The 17758-nt window shown below is 47.2% G+C and overlaps 3 protein-coding genes across 3 annotated transcripts; 2 read left to right on the forward strand and 1 right to left on the reverse strand.

Annotated features, from left to right (window-relative positions):
* Positions 1-1710: 1710 nt before the first annotated feature.
* On the forward strand, positions 1711-9700 carry LOC127773581 (putative glucose-6-phosphate 1-epimerase). The gene is made up of 8 exons (XM_052299692.1): positions 1711-1971; positions 2083-2157; positions 2498-2554; positions 2680-2843; positions 8631-8765; positions 8867-8969; positions 9124-9223; positions 9307-9700. The coding sequence occupies exons 1-8, from the start codon at positions 1855-1857 to the stop codon at positions 9513-9515; spliced, it is 960 nt and encodes a 319-aa protein (XP_052155652.1). The 5' UTR covers positions 1711-1854; the 3' UTR covers positions 9516-9700.
* A 1747-nt stretch (positions 9701-11447) lies between these two features.
* LOC127773582 (oil body-associated protein 1A) lies at positions 11448-12267 on the forward strand. Its single transcript, XM_052299693.1, has 2 exons — positions 11448-11982; positions 12086-12267. Exons 1-2 carry the CDS (start codon positions 11448-11450, stop codon positions 12265-12267), a joined length of 717 nt encoding a protein of 238 aa, XP_052155653.1.
* A 1390-nt stretch (positions 12268-13657) lies between these two features.
* LOC127773579 (uncharacterized) lies at positions 13658-15355 on the reverse strand. Its single transcript, XM_052299691.1, has one exon. The coding sequence runs from the start codon at positions 15067-15069 to the stop codon at positions 13672-13674; it is 1398 nt and encodes a 465-aa protein (XP_052155651.1). The 5' UTR covers positions 15070-15355; the 3' UTR covers positions 13658-13671.
* Between the last annotated feature and the right edge of the window lie 2403 nt (positions 15356-17758).

The following is a 17758-nucleotide window of genomic DNA, read 5'->3' on the forward strand; positions in this document are numbered from 1 at the left end:
CAGTTAAGTGGGAGATTAGGTCCTCTTTCAGCTTAAGACTTTGCTCGAAATGAAAGGAAAAGATACAGAAAGAAAAAATGGAATGCCGTACTAAGCACTTGACCTCTCCTGATCTCTGACGGCGATGGGTGAAAGAAAATCTCTATCTCTTCAACTCAGCTTAGCATGGTGCTTAGCTAGCAGCCGTAGCTTTACACGGAGGATGCCGTTAATTTCGCCATGGACCTGCCGCCCATGCACATGCGGGAGACTCAACGAGACGACAACTGAAGACGACCTGTGCAGGGGCAAATCTCCAAGCTTCTGACTTGTGGATTACACTCGCTGCACTTCTCCCTTTCCGAAAGATTCGCTTAAACAGTTTTCGGATCACCATTTTTGTCCGAATCATTAAGTTCTTTTTAAGTTAAAAAAAGTTAAATCACTGGGTTGATGTAAGTAAATGAGAGGCCCCTGTTCTAAGCAGGTTTCAGAGAGCACGGCACTCGTACATTTGGCGACCATGGACAAGTTCCAGGTCCTGAAGCAACGCAAGTGTTCCTTTCGCTGCACTGTCTGTGAACAAAGCATACCTGGCCTATGTGTGCATGCAAACAAAGTTATTTAGAGATCGTGTCACGCATAAGAATCGTTTGTTTCTGGAAATTTGTCCTCTCCGAAAACAAAAGAACACATTACTTCGATGTTTGAACAGACGCCATGTTTAGAACAAGGCTTGTTGATTATAGTAGCTACTACTAATCTGCCGTTCTGCTTTAAAGAAGAGAATAAAGATTATAATAAAGGAGTAAAGAAAGAGAGATGGCGAAGCGGAAGGCTTAAGAAACGCCAAAAAAGCCTTTGAAAAACTTGGAGGAGAAAACTTGACCGTTGCAGCGTGGGCTCCTCCTCCGCGAGAATTAAAAAGAACCGGCTAAAATTAAAATGCAGGCATTACATTACGCAGACTCAAGGCAGGACACGAGAAAAGCTGCAAGAGTTTATCCGATTATTATCCACAAGGCAGAAGCCAAAACAATCTGTTAATTCTCCTCCTCGTTCTTCCTTCAAAATTTCTTTCTCCTACTCAGCATTGCGTCGTCGATGAAACCCTTTTTTCCTTTCTCAGTTTCTTTCCTGAGACTTTTCTATACCTGCAAAGTGCAACAAAGTGGTCGAACCCCCACGGTTTGTCTTAGTTTTTTCTCAACGAAAAAGCGGCGACTGCACGTGTCCTCCATGGCCGCGGCGCTGGGTTGGTTTTACCGGGTTCCGGGCTCTGCCGGGTGCACGAAGCCATCGGTATCAGCATCAACCTCTCCTCTCCTAGCCTCGGATCCTCTCATCCTCCTCGCGCACTAGAGAAGCTAGAGCTTCACCCACTCGTGCTTCTCGCCTCGCCTCGCCTCCCTCATCTCGATCTTCCAATGGCGACGTGACGAGGTGGTTGCCCTGCGCTGCGCTTCTGACCACCACGTGCATTTCCATTTCCCGCTGCATCCGATCCGTTTGTTGTTGTTGCCGTGGCGTGCCTTGTGAATTTGCTGCTGCGAGCGAAAGCGAGCCGGTGGTTTGGTTGGTTGCAGAAGCTTTGGCTTCCGCTGAGGCTGCGCTGGTGTGGCCGGTGGCTCACGGGTTTCAGGCCGCGCGCGCGCTCGCGCGGTGCTTTTTTTTTTTTTTTTTTTTTTGCGCTCACAAGGAAAGTGCAGACGCGCAGTGTAAAACGTCGTGGCAACCCCAACCGTCCCAATGGCGACGCCGCCCACTGCTTCCCGCGCGTCGCCATAAAATCTCGTACGCGTACGTGCGCGCGCTCGTGTGCGTCTCTCCTTCTCCTCTACTCTCTCTTCACGCGGGCTGGCTGGCTGGCTGTTGATGAGCATGGGGCACTACACCAACCTGACGGATCCGAGGACGGAGCTGGAGGTGGTCAGGGACTGGAACGGCGTCGACCAGGTCGTGCTCCGCTCGCCGCGGGGCGCCTACGCGCGGGTGAGCAGGTTTTTGCGAATGGATTTTGATCGGCTTGGCATTGAGTCCTTTGGTTTGGTTTGGTGCGATTCTGATGGCTTTGTTTTCTTCGTCGTGGTGTGTGTTTTGCAGGTGAGCCTTCACGGCGGGCAGGTCCTCTCCTGGAGGAACGACCGCGGCGAGGAGCTTCTCTTCACCAGCAGCAAGGTGACGTTTTTTTTTTTTCAATTCATTTTTCGATTCTTCAGTGCTCTGCAACCGGGTTCACATTACTGCGATTAGCCTAGGGAAGTGTATTTCGCAAGTTCAATTGATTGCAGTAGAATTCAAACTGTACGCTCGCGGGATATGTTCTTGGATTGATTCTGTTTGAGAAGTGTGTACTCTGAACATTAAACTGTACTTGTGGAAGGACAGTTCAGACGGGCTCTGAAGACACAAAAACCTGAACTGTTTCACTGTTTCCATCTGGGAAACTGAAGAAATCTTCAGTATTCTCTTCCATGGCTCTTTCACTGGCCTCAACACGCAGTTTCTTGACGTGCAGGCAATCTTCAAGCCACCAAAGGCGACGCGTGGTGGAATCCCGATATGTTTTCCACAGGTATCATAGTCTTCCATTGCACTGAAGATTTGTATTATATACTGTTACAAATAGGATGTCAATTGATAAGGAAGCTAGCTTCCCTTCTTTTTGGTCTTTTCTGATATCCACAAGACTCACTGCAGTTTGGAAATTCTGGAACATTGGAGCAACATGGATTTGCAAGAAACAGGATATGGGCCCTAGATGAGGAGCATCCGCCATTAAATCAAAATGATAACAACAGCAAAGCTTCTGTTGACCTTATACTAAAGCCATCTGAAGATGACCTGAAGTGCTGGCCACATGGGTATGCATTTGTTTTTGTCCAATATGTATTTCCTTTTCTCTTATAGCACGCCTTTTTGTTAGTAAGGGCCATATGTCAAAGTTTTGTTATGTACTGCATCATGGGGGTATTGTCTAATTTGGGGTTTTTTCAGGGTTACTACCCTGTTCCCACATCTCCTCCTTTCTATTCTCTTAACATTTACAAATGGGTCCTAGGAACATCACTTATTTACACCAACACTCCCCCTCAAGATGGGCAAAAGATATCAATCATACCCATCTTGTTACATATTGATTGAATTTCACTAGGACCTAACCCCTTAGTTAGACAATCAGCTAGTTGTTCACATGACTTGATATACTCTAGCATAAGTACCCCACTATCAATCTTCTCCTTAATAAAGAACCTATCAATCTCCACATGCTTAGTGCGATCATGTTGAACAGGGTTGTTTGCAATGTTGATGGCTGATTTGTTGTCACAATGAAGCATCACAGTATCACTTCTTAACACTCGCAATTCAATCAACAAGCTCCTCATCCACAGTATCTCACTCAAACTCAAAGCCATAGCTCTATATTCTGCTTCGGCGGTAGACCGAGCCACCACTGCCTGCTTCTTGCTTCGCCAAGAAACAAGATTACCACCAACAAACACACAATAACCTGATGTAGACCTTCTATCATCCATACTACTCGCCCAATCAGCATCACAATATCCTTCTACATTTAGGTGTCCATTCTTCCTGAACCACAACCCCTTTCCAGGAGTCCCTTTCAGATATCTAAGAATCTTATGAACCACATCCAAGTGACCAGTTCGAGGATCATGCATATACCTACTCACAACACTAACTGCATAGGAGATATCAGGTCTTGTATGGCAAAGATAGATTAAGCGTCCCACCAGCCTTTGGTATGCTTCCTTATCAACAGGATCACCTGATTGAGCACACAATTGATGATTTCTATCAATAGGTGTAGCACTCGCACGACACCCAAGCATTCCTGTATCTGTCAATAGATCCAACACATACTTCCTCTGAGAGAGAACAATCCCCTTTGATGAACGAGCAATTTCAATTCCGAGGAAGTAGCGAAGAGCACCAAGGTCCTTTACCTCAAATACCTTTCCCGGCCTTTCCTTCAGGCACCTGATTTCTTCTACATCATCACCAGTGATCACTATATCATCAACATACACAGCCAAGATGGTGATGTATGTCCCCTTATGTTTGTAGAATACCGTGTGATCTCCATTACACTGAGAATACCCCATATCACACACTGCGCGCCTGAATCTATCAAACCACGCATGTGGAGACTGCTTCAACCCATACAAGGATTTCTTGAGTTTACATACTTTTCCAACTGTCTGGCTATTCCCAAATCCTAGAGGAATCTCCATGTAGACCTCCTCATGTAAATCACCATGAAGAAATGCATTTTTCACATCAAGCTGATGGAGGGGCCACCCAAAGTTCACTGCACAAGATACCAAAGTTCTCACTGTACCCATTTTTGCCACCGGTGCAAATGTCTCATCATAGTCAATTCCATATGTTTGACTGTAGCCTTTTGCGACTAATCTTGCTTTATACCTATCCACCTTCCCTTCAGGAGTTTGCTTCACTGTAAAAACCCACTTACATCCCACTGCCTTTTTTCCTGGTGGAAGTTTTACAAGCTCCCAAGTCTTATTCTTCATAAGGGCATTCAACTCTTCTCTCATTGCATCTTTCCACCTTGGATCTTGTTTTGCACACTTCCAATCCTTTGGTATGGGCACTGTCTGTAATGATGCAATGAATGTTTTGTATGCCGGTGAAACATGGGAATATGAGATATAGTTTGCAATATCATGCATAGAACTAAGATGCTCAAAACCAAGACGTATAGGAGGTCTACCAGCATTGGATCTAGTCTCTCTACGCTGTGCAAGAGGTAATTCTACTTGTTCAAGAATGGGAGGAGTATTACCAATTATCTCAAGGGGAGCCAATGAGACTGTAGGAGAGAGGTTCTGAGAGGATTCAGGGACTGGGCACTCTGGGACTGGGCATTCTGGATGTGATAATTCTTCAACTTGACTTTGCACTAACCCTTTTCTTTTCTCCCCCTGACTATCAAACCGCCTCCTTTGGTAGACTAGCACATCCTTTTGTTTCACCCTTTCGGCTCGCTCCATAGGACATGGAATTGTCCCAACAACCACTTCTTCATCTTCTCCATCTTCTCCATCCTCCTCATGATGAACCATTCCTCTATCATTGTCTTGTGTATCTCCAATAACTTCCACTGCTTCTTTACTTGCATTGTCAATAGAGCATGGTATTGATCCAACCACCACTGTCTCCCCATTCTTGTCACCAACATTTTTCCTATGTGTGTCACCTCTCTCTATCTCCCCCTCTCGACTATCAACCTCCATGACAGTCGAGAATTCCTCAAGAAATTGGTCAAGATCTCCTTTACTTTTATAATAGGGCTCAAACTCACGAAATGTCACATCCATACTCACAAACAGTCTTCTCCCAATGGGATCCCAACATTTATACCCCTTCTGACTTGAGGCATAGCCAACAAACACACACTTTACTGCATGAGGATCCAATTTGCCAACAGAAGGTCGATGATCTCGCACAAAGCAAACACAACCAAACACCTTTGGAGGGACCTTGAACTCTCGCTTACCCAATAAAAGTTCAACAGGGGACTTCATACCAAGTATTCTAGAAGGCATGCGATTGATAAGATATGCAGCTGTCATCACAGCCTCACTCCATAGGTACTTTGGCACATTCATCTGGAACATTAAAGATCTTGCCACTTCTAGCAAATGTCGATTCTTTCTCTCAGCTACACCATTTTGAGGAGGGGTACCAGGACAAGTAGTCTGGTGAATAATCCCCTCATCTGAGATATATGACACAAATTCATTATTGATATATTCTGTTCCATTATCAGTCCGAATAATCTTAACTTTTGCATCAAACTGAGTTGTCACTAATTTATGAAAGTCCTGAAAGTAACGAAGGACCTCACTCTTGTGCTTAAGCATATAAATCCAAGTCATACGAGTGTGACAATCAATAAAGGTGACAAACCACTTGAAACCACTCACAGAAGTAACTGGGCATGGTCCCCAAACATCAGAATGTATTAATATGAAAGGCTCACAGTTACGAAGACCAATCCCAACATATGTAGAGCGAGTATGTTTTCCAAGCTCACAAGCATCACACACCAATCTATGCTTATCCACTTTACTAAAGAGATCTGGATACAACTTACTCAAAATCTCAAAAGATGGATGTCCTAACTGACAATGAAGCAAAATGATCTCCTTCTCAACATCTCCAACCACCGCAGCTAGCCCCAGCTCCTCATGATTGATGTACCACAACCCATCACGCCTGACTCCAGTCCCAATCCTCCTCCCAGTCCCCTTCTCCTGGAACAGACAAGAGTTCTCATCAAATACAACAATGCACTTGAGTTGGTCAATAGCTGAGCTAACTGAGAGAAGGTTTACTGGAAAGGAAGGAACATGCAAGACAGAGGATAAGTTCATTGATGATGTGCACTCTACCGACCCTATACCATGAATAGGTTTGGATGTACCATCAGCGATTTGTATAGTTTCAGAGTGGACATAAGGGGTGTATGATGTGAAGGTATTATGCAATCCTGTGACATGCTTTGATGCTCCCGAGTCTATGATCCAATCTATAGGATGTCTGTAAGTAGATGCAAGTGCATGGGCCTGAGTACCTTCGCCCACTTGGGCGTAGTTGGCGAAGTTACCAAAGTGAGTGGTGGTGTTGGAGCTCTCATTGATCTTGTTCTTCTGCCATTCCTCCCACTGTGTCACCTGTTCACCTGTTAGGGTAATAGCTTTACCCTCCTCTATGGCTACATTGGCCTGAGGAGCACCTCTGCCCCTACCACGACCTCCACCACGACCTCCTCTACCACCGCGGTTCCCCCCAAAGCCACCACGGTCTCCTCCAAATCCACCACGGGTTCCACCAAATCCACCATACCCTCCTCGAATTAACCCCCTACCGCCAATGTTCCGAGGAGTGGGACAATTGTAGCTCACATGACCCACTTGTCCACAGTTGTAGCATTCTCTATTATCAACCACAGTGTATGCTGATCTTGTAGGATTTGTACCTCTCATCAGTTTCAACCTCATCTCCTCCTGCACCATAGCAGAAATAGCCTCTTCCATAGTGGGCAATGTAGCCTGGTGGAACATAGCCGCTCTTCTGTCCTCAAACTCCTTGTTCAACCCCTTTAAGAAATGAATGACTCTTCGCCTCTGCATCCATTTATTTCCAATCACAATGTCCTCCTCATGCTTCAACTGTAGAGGATCATAGTGATCAAGATCTGCCCATAAGTGCTGCAACTCACTAGCGTACTCTTGGACTGTTCTCCCTTCTTGCTTCAAATTTTCTACTTTGTTCTGAGCCTCAACCATCATCATTACATTTCCCTCTCCTGAATACATGTTGCTTAATGTCTTCCACACAATTGCTGCATTCTGAATAGTCTCTATCATCCTACCAATAGAAGGAGCCACCGAGGTCATCAACCAAGATACCACAGTGGAATTTGTTGTATTCCACGTTCTCCATGCTTGGCTCTCCTTATCAGAAGGCTCTTCACAACTCTCTTGCAAAAAATGATCCACCCCCTTTGCTCTCAACATTAATTGAGCTCTCCTACACCAACTCAAATAATTTTTGCTCCCTTCCAATCTCAACTCATTTGGCATCAATTCTAGTTTCAGTTCGAATCCCCCTGCTACACTCTTCGGACCTATCATGCCCATCTTCAACAAATTCTCTAGCAAATCTTTCATATCACCCTTAGTAACCACCGAGGAGGCATCTACAACCTCCTTTCCAACCCCTGAAGACATTTCCCCTCCCCCTTTCTAAGCTTCCTCAGTCCTCACCTGCTACTGCTCTCTGCTCCTGTAATTTTTCAGCACACAAGACACTACCAACAGCAAGCAACAGCAACCTTCTCCTCTCTTTTCCCTTCTCTCCACAGCAGCAGTCCACCAAACAAGCAATAGCAGCAGCAAACAGCAATCAAACAGCAGTCCCTTCTCTCCACAGCAGCAGCAAACAGCAAGCAACAGCAGCAGCAAACAGCAGCCGGTGCCCTTCTTGTCGTCCTCCGTGCCGGCGCAGCAACCAGCCCCAGCGCAGCAACCAGCCGCGGCTGGTAGCAACAGCAAGCAATAGCGGCCAGCCGGCTCACCTGGTCGCAGCTCCGCCACCACTCCTGCGCCGTCGCCCCCACGCCACGGCCGCGTGACCGGCCGACCACCCCGGCACGCCGCTCAGCCGCTGTCGCCGTAGGTCGCGCCGCCACCCCGCGAGTCCCAGCGGTCGCCTCCACACCGTCTTCCACTTCGTCTTGCTCCGGCACGAGCGCCGCAGCCGCCGCCGCCGCAGCCGCCGCCGGCTAGGGTTTTGCCGCCGCTGGTCGCCAGGAGCTCGGCTCTGATACCATATTGTCTAATTTGGGGTTTTTTCAGGGTTACTACCCTGTTCCCACATCTCCTCCTTTCTATTCTCTTAACATTTACAAATGGGTCCTAGGAACATCACTTATTTACACCAACAGGGGGTAATTAGTTGAACAGCCTAATCCTGTCACTTTTGATGATAATAGTCAGGAGAATATTTTATTTCAGGGAGGTTGTTGAACATTTGCACCTCATCTCGTTGTTAATGCTGACTGAATTTGATTTTATGTATGATCCTGCAATATTTGATTTCAGTTTTGAGTTCCGCCTGAGAGTTTCTCTTACAAAGGATGGGAACCTGTCACTAGTATCACGCATCAGAAATGTTAATGGCAAGCCATTCAGTTTCTCATTTGGTTATCACACATATCTGTCTGTTTCTGACATCAGGTCAGGCATTTCACCCAACATTCCTTTTGTACTTCAACCACTTTTTGTTGGTGCCATATAATATTTTGAAGATGACAGATTATATATCTTGTTAATTCCAGTGAGGTGAGGATAGAAGGCCTTGAGACACTTGATTATCTCGATAATCTTAGCCAGAGAGAACGTTTTACAGAACAAGGAGATGCCATAACATTTGAATCGGAGGTGAAAAATGTTTGAATAATCATATGCGCTATATACTTTGATCTACTGATTCCGCAAATCTTGTTTTGACATTTTGTTGTAAAAATTTACTTGCCACATCATAAAGTCCAAGATTTACGGTGTTAGCACCTGGTCTATGTGCAAACATATGCAGGTTGACCGAGTCTATGTTAGCTCACCAAATGTAATAGCTGTTCTGGACCATGAGAAGAAACGCACATTTGTCATAAGAAAGGAAGGACTGCCTGACGTTGGTAAGACATAATATTCTCTTTGCCACCTAACCATGGTAACTTTGCTTGAAAAATTTCCATCATATTCGCTTTATTCCTCCCAGTTGTGTGGAATCCGTGGGAAAAGAAATCGAAAAACATCGTGGACTTCGGCGATGAGGAGTACAAACAGATGCTGTGCGTTGATGCGGCTGCAGCGGAGAGACAAATCACTCTGAAACCGGGAGAGGAGTGGACAGGGAAGCTTGAGCTTTCTGAAGTTCCATCGACTAACTGCAGTGGCCATCTTGATCAACCCGGTATCATCATTTAGAATATGGCTTGATAGTTTAGAATTTTACCATTTTCCTTTTGTACATGAGATCGATATGCTCCTCCTCTGCCATCTTGGTAAAAATTCTTCTTGTACGTGTACAAAGATTTTACCATCTTGGTCAGCGGTTCGTTTTAAGCCTATGCCAGAGTCATCTTGTTGCTCTGGTTTCTGTGATACCAATACATGTGGGCGCAAGATATACTGAACTTTTCTGATCAGAATTCAGAGCTAACAGCTACGCAGACAGAATTCAGACTTCAGGGTGACACTTAAAAAAAGAGGACTTTTACGGTACATTATACTGCAAGTATATACTAGCAGTATATTTATGGGTATAATAGGAATTTGTCAAAAACCTAAAAAGTGCTTATTAGTCATTTGAAGTTGAGATTTATAATACCGTCCATCGACAGTACCCTGGAGGCCTGGATCTCGCATGAGCGGTCGGGGCATGTTCTGACGACGACGCGCTTGTAGGCTCCTCGTTTGACGACTGCGCGATTCCTCCCCGCGTGGCTTTCTCCTCCGCATCCGTCCTCACAGCTCCAGCCTTTCCCAAACCGCTACGAGCTGGCTGCCTCCCCCCGCTTCCCACCTCCAGTCTCACTGCTCCTGTACTCCCCAACCCGTGGCGGTGAAGTGTTTGTACACTACTCTCGTGGCGGCTGGAACCCAGCATCAGCCTCCGTGCCCTCTCGCGGCGAGGCGGCGCGCTGCTATAGCCGGCTGCCTCCCCATCTTCTGCCCTCCATGCCCGGCCGTCGCCGATTCTGTAGGCTTCCTTGGACTGCTGGTGTTGCAGAAAATGTTACTTCCATGCGGTCTGCCTCCTGAGGGAGAGACAAAGATTGAGGTCGAGCGTTCAATGTTACATGCTACTACTGAAAGTATCAGATTCTTATCCAAAACAGGATCAAAATATTTTTTTCGTAGTCATCTTGAACATCTAAAGCCCTCTATATGTACCCTTTTCGAACCTGTTCATCATTAATGTTCAGTCCTTATGTGTAGCCTTGCCGGTGCAAACTGCCGCAGCTGCGCGCCTTGGCCTGGGCCCCCAGCAGCCGGCACCCATATGCAGCTCCGCTTGAATGCCGTCTCCGCACACCCGAGCCGTCAATAGAGGAGTTAAGGAAGGTTTTGGATGAGTGGGAATGATAGAAGAGGATGAAAAGAGGACGTAAATAGAATCGATTCCCGGGGGCGGCGGCGCGGGGCGCGGCGTGCTTCCGGTGGTTGTCGGCGGCGGCGGTCAAACATGCGACAAAGGAAATGGAACGGCTCTAACTCTCCAACTGGAATTCGCTCGAGCGGGATCTGACGAAGAAGTAAACAAATGCGAAAATACAAAAATATTCCTCCACGTAAAAAGATGAAAAGACTAATATACCCTATTCAATTTATACTGCAGGCTTATTGGGCGGAAGATTAGATGAATCTACACCGTTAAATCATATATACTGCTACTTACAATGTACCGTAAAAATCCTCTAAAAAAAGGCCAATATTAGAGAAGGATCTAATATCAAATAATTAGAATGGGTGAGGTTTTAAACCCAGATCGTCTAACTCACCACTTATGGAGTTAGTTGGAGGACCCTGGGTGTTTCTCCAGGTAACACTTTCCTAGCTCAGAAAATGGGCTGAATTCTGACAATCCTATTGGGCCGCGGGCCGAAAATGGACACCTCAATTTCATCGCTCTTAGGCCCATATGCTTCGTGCCGATAGTTCGAGTCGTGGGCGCTCGTGGCAGCCGGCGGCAGCGAAGCATCTGTCGCGGGAGACACGTGCCTCCTCCAGAACTACACGTGTGCAACTGCATGGGCGAGTCAGCGCACCATAAGAACAGCTCGCTCGCACTCGAGTCTCTCTCTCGTTCATCCATCCAGCGGCACACACACCAAGCTAGCTTCTAGTAGTTGAGCAATGGCGGCGTCGTGCCACGAGGTGGAGGTGCCGGGGAAGCCGACGGAGACGGGGACGGCGCTGCTGGAGGCGGCGACGGGGAGCATCCAGGGGTTCGGCCCCGTGAACCAGATCCACCAGCACCTGTGCGCGTTCCACTTCTACGCCGACGACATGACGCGGCAGGTGGAGGCGCACCACTTCTGCGCCCACCTCAACGAGGACATGCGCCAGTGCCTCATCTTCGACGGGCCCGACGCTGGCGCGCGCCTCATCGGCGTCGAGTACATCGTCGCCGAGCCGCTGTTCCTCACGCTCCCCGACGACGAGAAGCCGCTGTGGCACACCCACGAGTTCGAGGTCAAGGGCGGCGTCCTCTTCATGCCCGGCGTCCCCGGCGTCGTCGAGCGCCGCGACCTCGAGAGGGTGTGCAAGACCTACGGCAAGACCATCCACTTCTGGCAGGTCGACCGCGGCGACGCGCTCCCGCTCGGCCTGCCCCAGATCATGATGGCTCTCACCCGCGACGGCCAGCTCCGCCAAGAACTCGCCAAATGTACGTGCAAAATCATTCATGTTCAATTGTGTTTTTTTCTCCAATCTATCGTCAGTCGTCACAGCTTAACTACTTGTGTTGGTGATTGGTGCGTGCATTGCAGGTGTGGAGGAGAAGTTCAGCGTGTCGTTCGACAAGGAGAGGGAGAACCGAGCGTACATGAGCGGCCCGGATCACGGCATCCACCCGCTGGCGAATGCCGCCGGCAAGGGCTTGAAGACCGATCTCCGGGAGGTTGATCTGCCGGCGATGACTACGGCGCACGCCGGGAGGGTTTTCACCTGATGACGACACACTGATGAGCGATTGAGCGACGACTCGACGGCCTTGCTGCTTCTGCCTGACGACGGTTAAGTAGTATGCTAGCATATCACGGGATGCTCCGATTAGCTTGTGTACCTTCACTCGTGTTGTGTATCGATCTGTTGTCCCTGAGCGTTTGTTCTGAAAGAAGCACACTAGAGTATCCGACTGTAGTACCTGTAGCCTCTTTTCTAGCAGCTTGCATATCGGTTCATGGAGATGAACACAAGAACAACAGAACAGGTTGTGTATAGCTAGTTCAAAACGTGACATCTGTACCTGTCTCGACTCGTCTCACGTCTCCCCATCTGTACTGTGTTGACTCGTCTCACGTCTCCCCGTGTCTACACGTCACCACGCACGTACGTACGACGACACAGAACTCTCACACGAAGGGGCAAATATTTTCCAAATATTTTTCTTTTTTATTTGGATCTCAAGGGCCACACTCCTGTACGGTGCACGCGCTGTCGCGTAACGGCGCGTGGAGCGGGTTCCACAGCGCCAGGACGCCGTAGTGGTCACCGATCCCCCGGAGACGGCCAGGTATCAGCGCTGCGAGTTGAAAGCGACGGGAATTTTTTTCATTTTAAAATTTTTTTCTTTTAATATTTACAGAAATAATCTATCGGCGCAAAAAATTATAAAAATAGACCCTGCTGCCCTCCACTAGAGCTGACGTGGCAAACAGGGGAGGGACGGGCGGTGACGGCAGACGGGCGGCAAGCTGACGTCGCAAACAGGGGGGACGGGCGGTGACGGCAGACGGGAGAGGGAGGGTTTTCTTTTTTGCACGAAAACCCTTGCCGTGCCGCCATATGTTAGGGCGGCAAGGGGCTCCCATGCAAAAAAAAAGCTAATCCGGGCCTAATACTTTTTGGTTGGTACTTTTTGCATCTGGGTCTCTTGCCGCCCTTAGTACCTTTTGCATCTGGGCGGGCCCAGATACAAAAGTACCAGCCAAATGCTCTTTAGGGCTACGAAAATTGCATTTAGCTCCTTGCCACCCTTACAGAGGGCGGCAAGGGGCTAAATGTAATTTTTGCAGATGGCGGCAGCCGCCGTCTGCCACGTCAGCTTGCTGCCCTCCACTAGGGCGGCAGAGTTTATTTTTGTAATTTTTTGCGCCGATAGATTATTTCTGTAAATACTAAAAGAAAAAAATTTAAAAATGAAAAAAATTCAAAGAGACGGTACAAGTACGGTCTGGCCGCTAGCTCGATGGGCCGCCTAAAAGGGGATGTGGTCTACGTGGGCCATATTTTTTGGGCCGGAAAGGATTGATTGAATCCACCACATAAATAAGTTTATGTATTGTTTGTACTGCTTAAAATACAATTTCTATGTGAATATTGTCAACGAGGATGGGGGAATTACATATTTACATTAGCATATGCATGGATTTCTATAGCAAACTCTCTTGCCGTTGGTATGATCGGTTGATGTTGGAGACATGCGGCGTTTCTGCGATTTCTGGTGTCGTAGTGCACACAACAATCTGCGGACGAATGGACGGGACTCGTCGCCTTCATCTTCATCATCGTCGTTATCTTGCTGGGACGCAAAGGTGAGAGGTGAGAGCAGGCTGGGGCGGTATCCCGTGTAGATGTTCCAGTTGCACGACACTAACCACGGTGGAGTCGTAGGGAGACGGATTTTGCAGTCCCATGACATAACTTCGGTCGGAGCAAGACACCGTGCCGCCAGCGATGTTGTCATCGTCATGGTTGGGCCGACATACCTGGAGTACATCTTATTGTCCACTCCGTAGCACAACGTGTGGGTATCACCATCGAGCCAAGCACGCATGGATATTGTTGGTCTGAGGAGTCCACTATCGCCGAATCGGACGTCATTCTTGTCAACTTTGAGCTTGTAGAGCATTTGCCACGGTAGGGCATCGTTTTCTTCAACAGGCATTTTCCAGAAATGGATTTCCGTATCAGACCTGATGGCCAGGCATAGCCGTCCGTGCAGCTCAAAGCCGCTCACTGCCATGTCGGCCCACAGGCACCCATAGTCCGCTGGGTTGTACGTGCGGTACTCCTCGCTTGCGACATCGACAACCATCACCGGACCGGGTTTGCCAACATCGTTTGGGTGCTGATGCGACGCCGGGTTGGCTGTCAGCATGCATATCTTACCACCTACAACAATAGTTGGCGTATTTTGTACCACGCGGTACGGGTGAGGAAACGGGTGTTGGCGCCAACCGCCAGCAGCGGCAAGCGTGTACACGTCCATCCTGCGGTCGGCAAAGCGGAACAGCTTGTACGCACCGGTGGTCGGGCTGAACCCCAAGGCGAACGTGACCGGCCGCGAGTAACGTCGACGCTTCTCGAGTCCAAGGTGAGGAGCCCTGGGGAGCGCCAGCTTCTCGCCGGTGACGGGGTTGCACACGATGACCTTGGCTCTGCTCCAGGAGGCGAAGCAGAGGAATCCATTGCAGACGTTGGTGAGGCTGTAGCCGTATGGGTTGTTGACCCGGCAGATGGGCGCCTGGCCCGTCACCGCCGGAGAGACCAGTGCAGCCGGGAAGACGCTGGAGACGCTTTCACCGTCGACGTCAGACGTGGCGACGAGCAAAGTGTCGGAGATGCCGTCGTTGAGGTTGGGCATGGCATACCTGTCATGGTGGAGCTTCCGAAAGGAGGGGTCGCTGACGATGCCGCGCCACTGCGTTGACACGCAGCTTGACCGGGCGACGTCTTTGGTTGTTGCCCTGAGCAGGATCTCCCACCACAACTCTACCGGGATCGTCTCCCCGCAGAAGACCGCCGCCATGATTGATGTATGTCCTCTAGTAGATTCCCTTCTTCTCTTAATTGGTTGTTAAACACGCCTTACTTAATTTAAGTAGTCAGGCAGGCATTGTCCGGATCGGATACGATTTGGAATTGGACACGAATACGATCGATCGAGATAACCACCCTGGCCTGATTCCGGTTCGACCCCGCACCGCGAGAAATTTAAAGCCTTTAATCACCTCTAATCACTTGCAAAGTGTGATTAAAAGCCTCTAATTGCCTGTGATTAAAAGCCTCTAATCATCCAAAAGTGACATTTCATTAAGAAGCATACTCTATGGAGTGACATTTTTATAAGGCCATCCTATGAGGTGGCATTCTGTTAAAGCCACATGTATAGAGTGGCATATTGTTAAATTTCTCCTAATCGGAGATAGAACAAATCTTAGCAAGACAACCAAAATCTGTCTTTCGGCTTTCTGTAGACAAATTAAAAAAGGTGGGAAAGGGGAGAAGAGATCCCCAAATCCAAGGAGAAATCCCCAAATCCCAAGCATGCACAAATCAAACATTCGATGTCCCAGCCATGTAAAGCACTTCAATCAATGATGATTTCTCCCCGCCACAATCAAAGCACTTACAATTAGTGAAACAAATGCTAGCAGCATCTTCGCGTGGCTGCATATCTAGCAAGGCATGGGCTGCTTCGAGCGGAATTGACGAGACCGCAGCAATGACGGGACCCGGCAAATCGGCAGCTTCGTGCGACTTTGGATCTGGCATGGCGGTTTCAGGCGACGCTGGATCTGACATAGCGGCGACGGCGCCAGGGTCGGGGATTTGCCCAATGGCAGCGGAAGCAGGAGCTTAGCGCGAGGACGATGGCTGCTTTGTAACTGGTGGAACTCAGATAGGCGCTAATCGTCATCGCCGCTGCGCCTGGAGCTCGCCTGAGTCAGGCTAATGACGCACGGGGTTTTGTCAGGCCAGGCGAGAGGGGAGCAGGATCAGGGTGGCAACCAAACAAGGTCTAAATTCACTCAGGCTAGTTTCAGGCCAGGTAAGTTTTAGTCAGGGTAGCAACCAAATAGGCCGGTGACACGTCTTTCTGTCTCAGCTTGTTTAATCTGGTATAGGTCCTAACTCAGCTTGTTTCCTTTATCGATCCATTGCTTTCTTTGTTAGATGAATGGATTTGAATGCCAAATAGTGTGCTGAAGATGATGTCTGTCATATGCTAATTTAAATGCGAAATTGCAACTTAACAACTCAAAGGAACTCGCTGAGTGTTCACCTCTAATTTAAGGAACTAACTTATTCTTTGGATTGTGGGAGGTTTCTGTTCATCTTTGCAAGCTGATTATTCGGACCACAAAGTACAGATACAAATTATAGAGCCATGGGACTCTATTTGTTGGTTTTATGTGGCTGAAGGCTTTAGGTACAACAAAGTGCTGCCTTTTTTATAATCTCTACTATTCTTCAGATTTCAGGAATCATGAAAGTATTTTACATTGAGTATAAAAAGACCGGAATGTGTTAAGATAATGATTGCGCTGCGACTAAAGATGTCAATTCAAATTATTCCTGACCTGAATGAATTATCTAGAATTAGGTTCACAGTCTTGGCACCAGTATCTTCGATCTTTCACTGGAGGTTTGCTTCTTCACCTGTAATTAAAATGTTGCACTGCATCTTACAAAATTATCCCTCTAGGAAGCTTACTTTTTGTATGTCAGAATTTGTCAGATCGTGTTCTCCAGGAAGCTTACTATTTGTATGTTCTTGTTGTAGGAAAACATATGGTGTTGCTAACTTCAAGAAAATGTCTCAGCCAATTTCTGCATTTACTATCTGGTTAGACAATGGAGAGGTTATTATATTTTTTCCTTTTGCCACAATTATGTTTCCAAAGTATTTCAATTGTGCCTGTACAATTTGTTCACAGGCAAGTTCATAATTTTTTTTAATTTAGTTCATATCTTAGTTTCCATCTGAATATATAGTGCATCATAACTGTGGAAAACGGTATATACAGCTCTATAGCAAGAATTTGTTGGACTCATGCTATTGATACTTGGCTCGGTCAATTTATTTTACTACATGTGCAAGGGAGATCAGGTGCATATGCAGTGAGAAGAGTGAACAGAAAGATAAGAAAGATATGAGGAGTAATGAGGCTTGAAGAATAATAATCTGTAAGGTGACTCCTTTATATTAGTTTAACAAACAGAGGGAAGAATTGATTCATGCATATTACTTTAATAAACAAAGTGAATAGTTGAAGCGAAGTATGTGATCACGCTTTGGATTTAAATCCCAAATTGATAATGTTTTGTTTGGGGAAAACATTTTTTCCTGTCAACTTTGTTGAATGCTTTTGCTTATGGTTTTTACATAATGCGTGACTATTTTTTAGCACTGGAATAATGTGAACTCTGTTTTCATACCAAATGATATTTTACTTCTCCCGTTCACTTTGTGCACTCTTAGTATTTATATTGAATTATGTCTTCCTTATTAGCTATAAATGTAGCAATCTGAAAGAAACTATATTGGAATGCCAAAGTAGGAAATGTCTAATGTATTACTCCCTCCATCCAAAGGTCTAAAACCTATTTCTTTTTGCACCAAGACCAATGCGTAATAATTCATTCATCATGTGACAAAACTAATGAACATGCAACCAATAAGTACTAAAATGGCTTCTGGGACTCCGACCAAA

The sequence above is a fragment of the Oryza glaberrima genome, chromosome 5, assembly GCF_000147395.1.
Source record: "Oryza glaberrima chromosome 5, OglaRS2, whole genome shotgun sequence".
In the NCBI taxonomy this organism is placed as follows: domain Eukaryota; kingdom Viridiplantae; phylum Streptophyta; class Magnoliopsida; order Poales; family Poaceae; genus Oryza; species Oryza glaberrima.

Coding starts and splice junctions, on each gene's coding strand:
- LOC127773581 (XM_052299692.1), top strand. CDS start 1,855: ATGAGCATGGGGCACTACACCAACCTGACGGATCCGAGGACGGAGCTG. Junction 2,555..2,679: donor TCCCGATATGTTTTCCACAG/GTATCATAGTCT, acceptor GACTCACTGCAG/TTTGGAAATTCTGGAACATT. Junction 9,224..9,306: donor GGAAGGACTGCCTGACGTTG/GTAAGACATAAT, acceptor TATTCCTCCCAG/TTGTGTGGAATCCGTGGGAA.
- LOC127773582 (XM_052299693.1), top strand. CDS start 11,448: ATGGCGGCGTCGTGCCACGAGGTGGAGGTGCCGGGGAAGCCGACGGAG. Junction 11,983..12,085: donor CCGCCAAGAACTCGCCAAAT/GTACGTGCAAAA, acceptor CGTGCATTGCAG/GTGTGGAGGAGAAGTTCAGC.
- LOC127773579 (XM_052299691.1), bottom strand. CDS start 15,069: ATGGCGGCGGTCTTCTGCGGGGAGACGATCCCGGTAGAGTTGTGGTGG.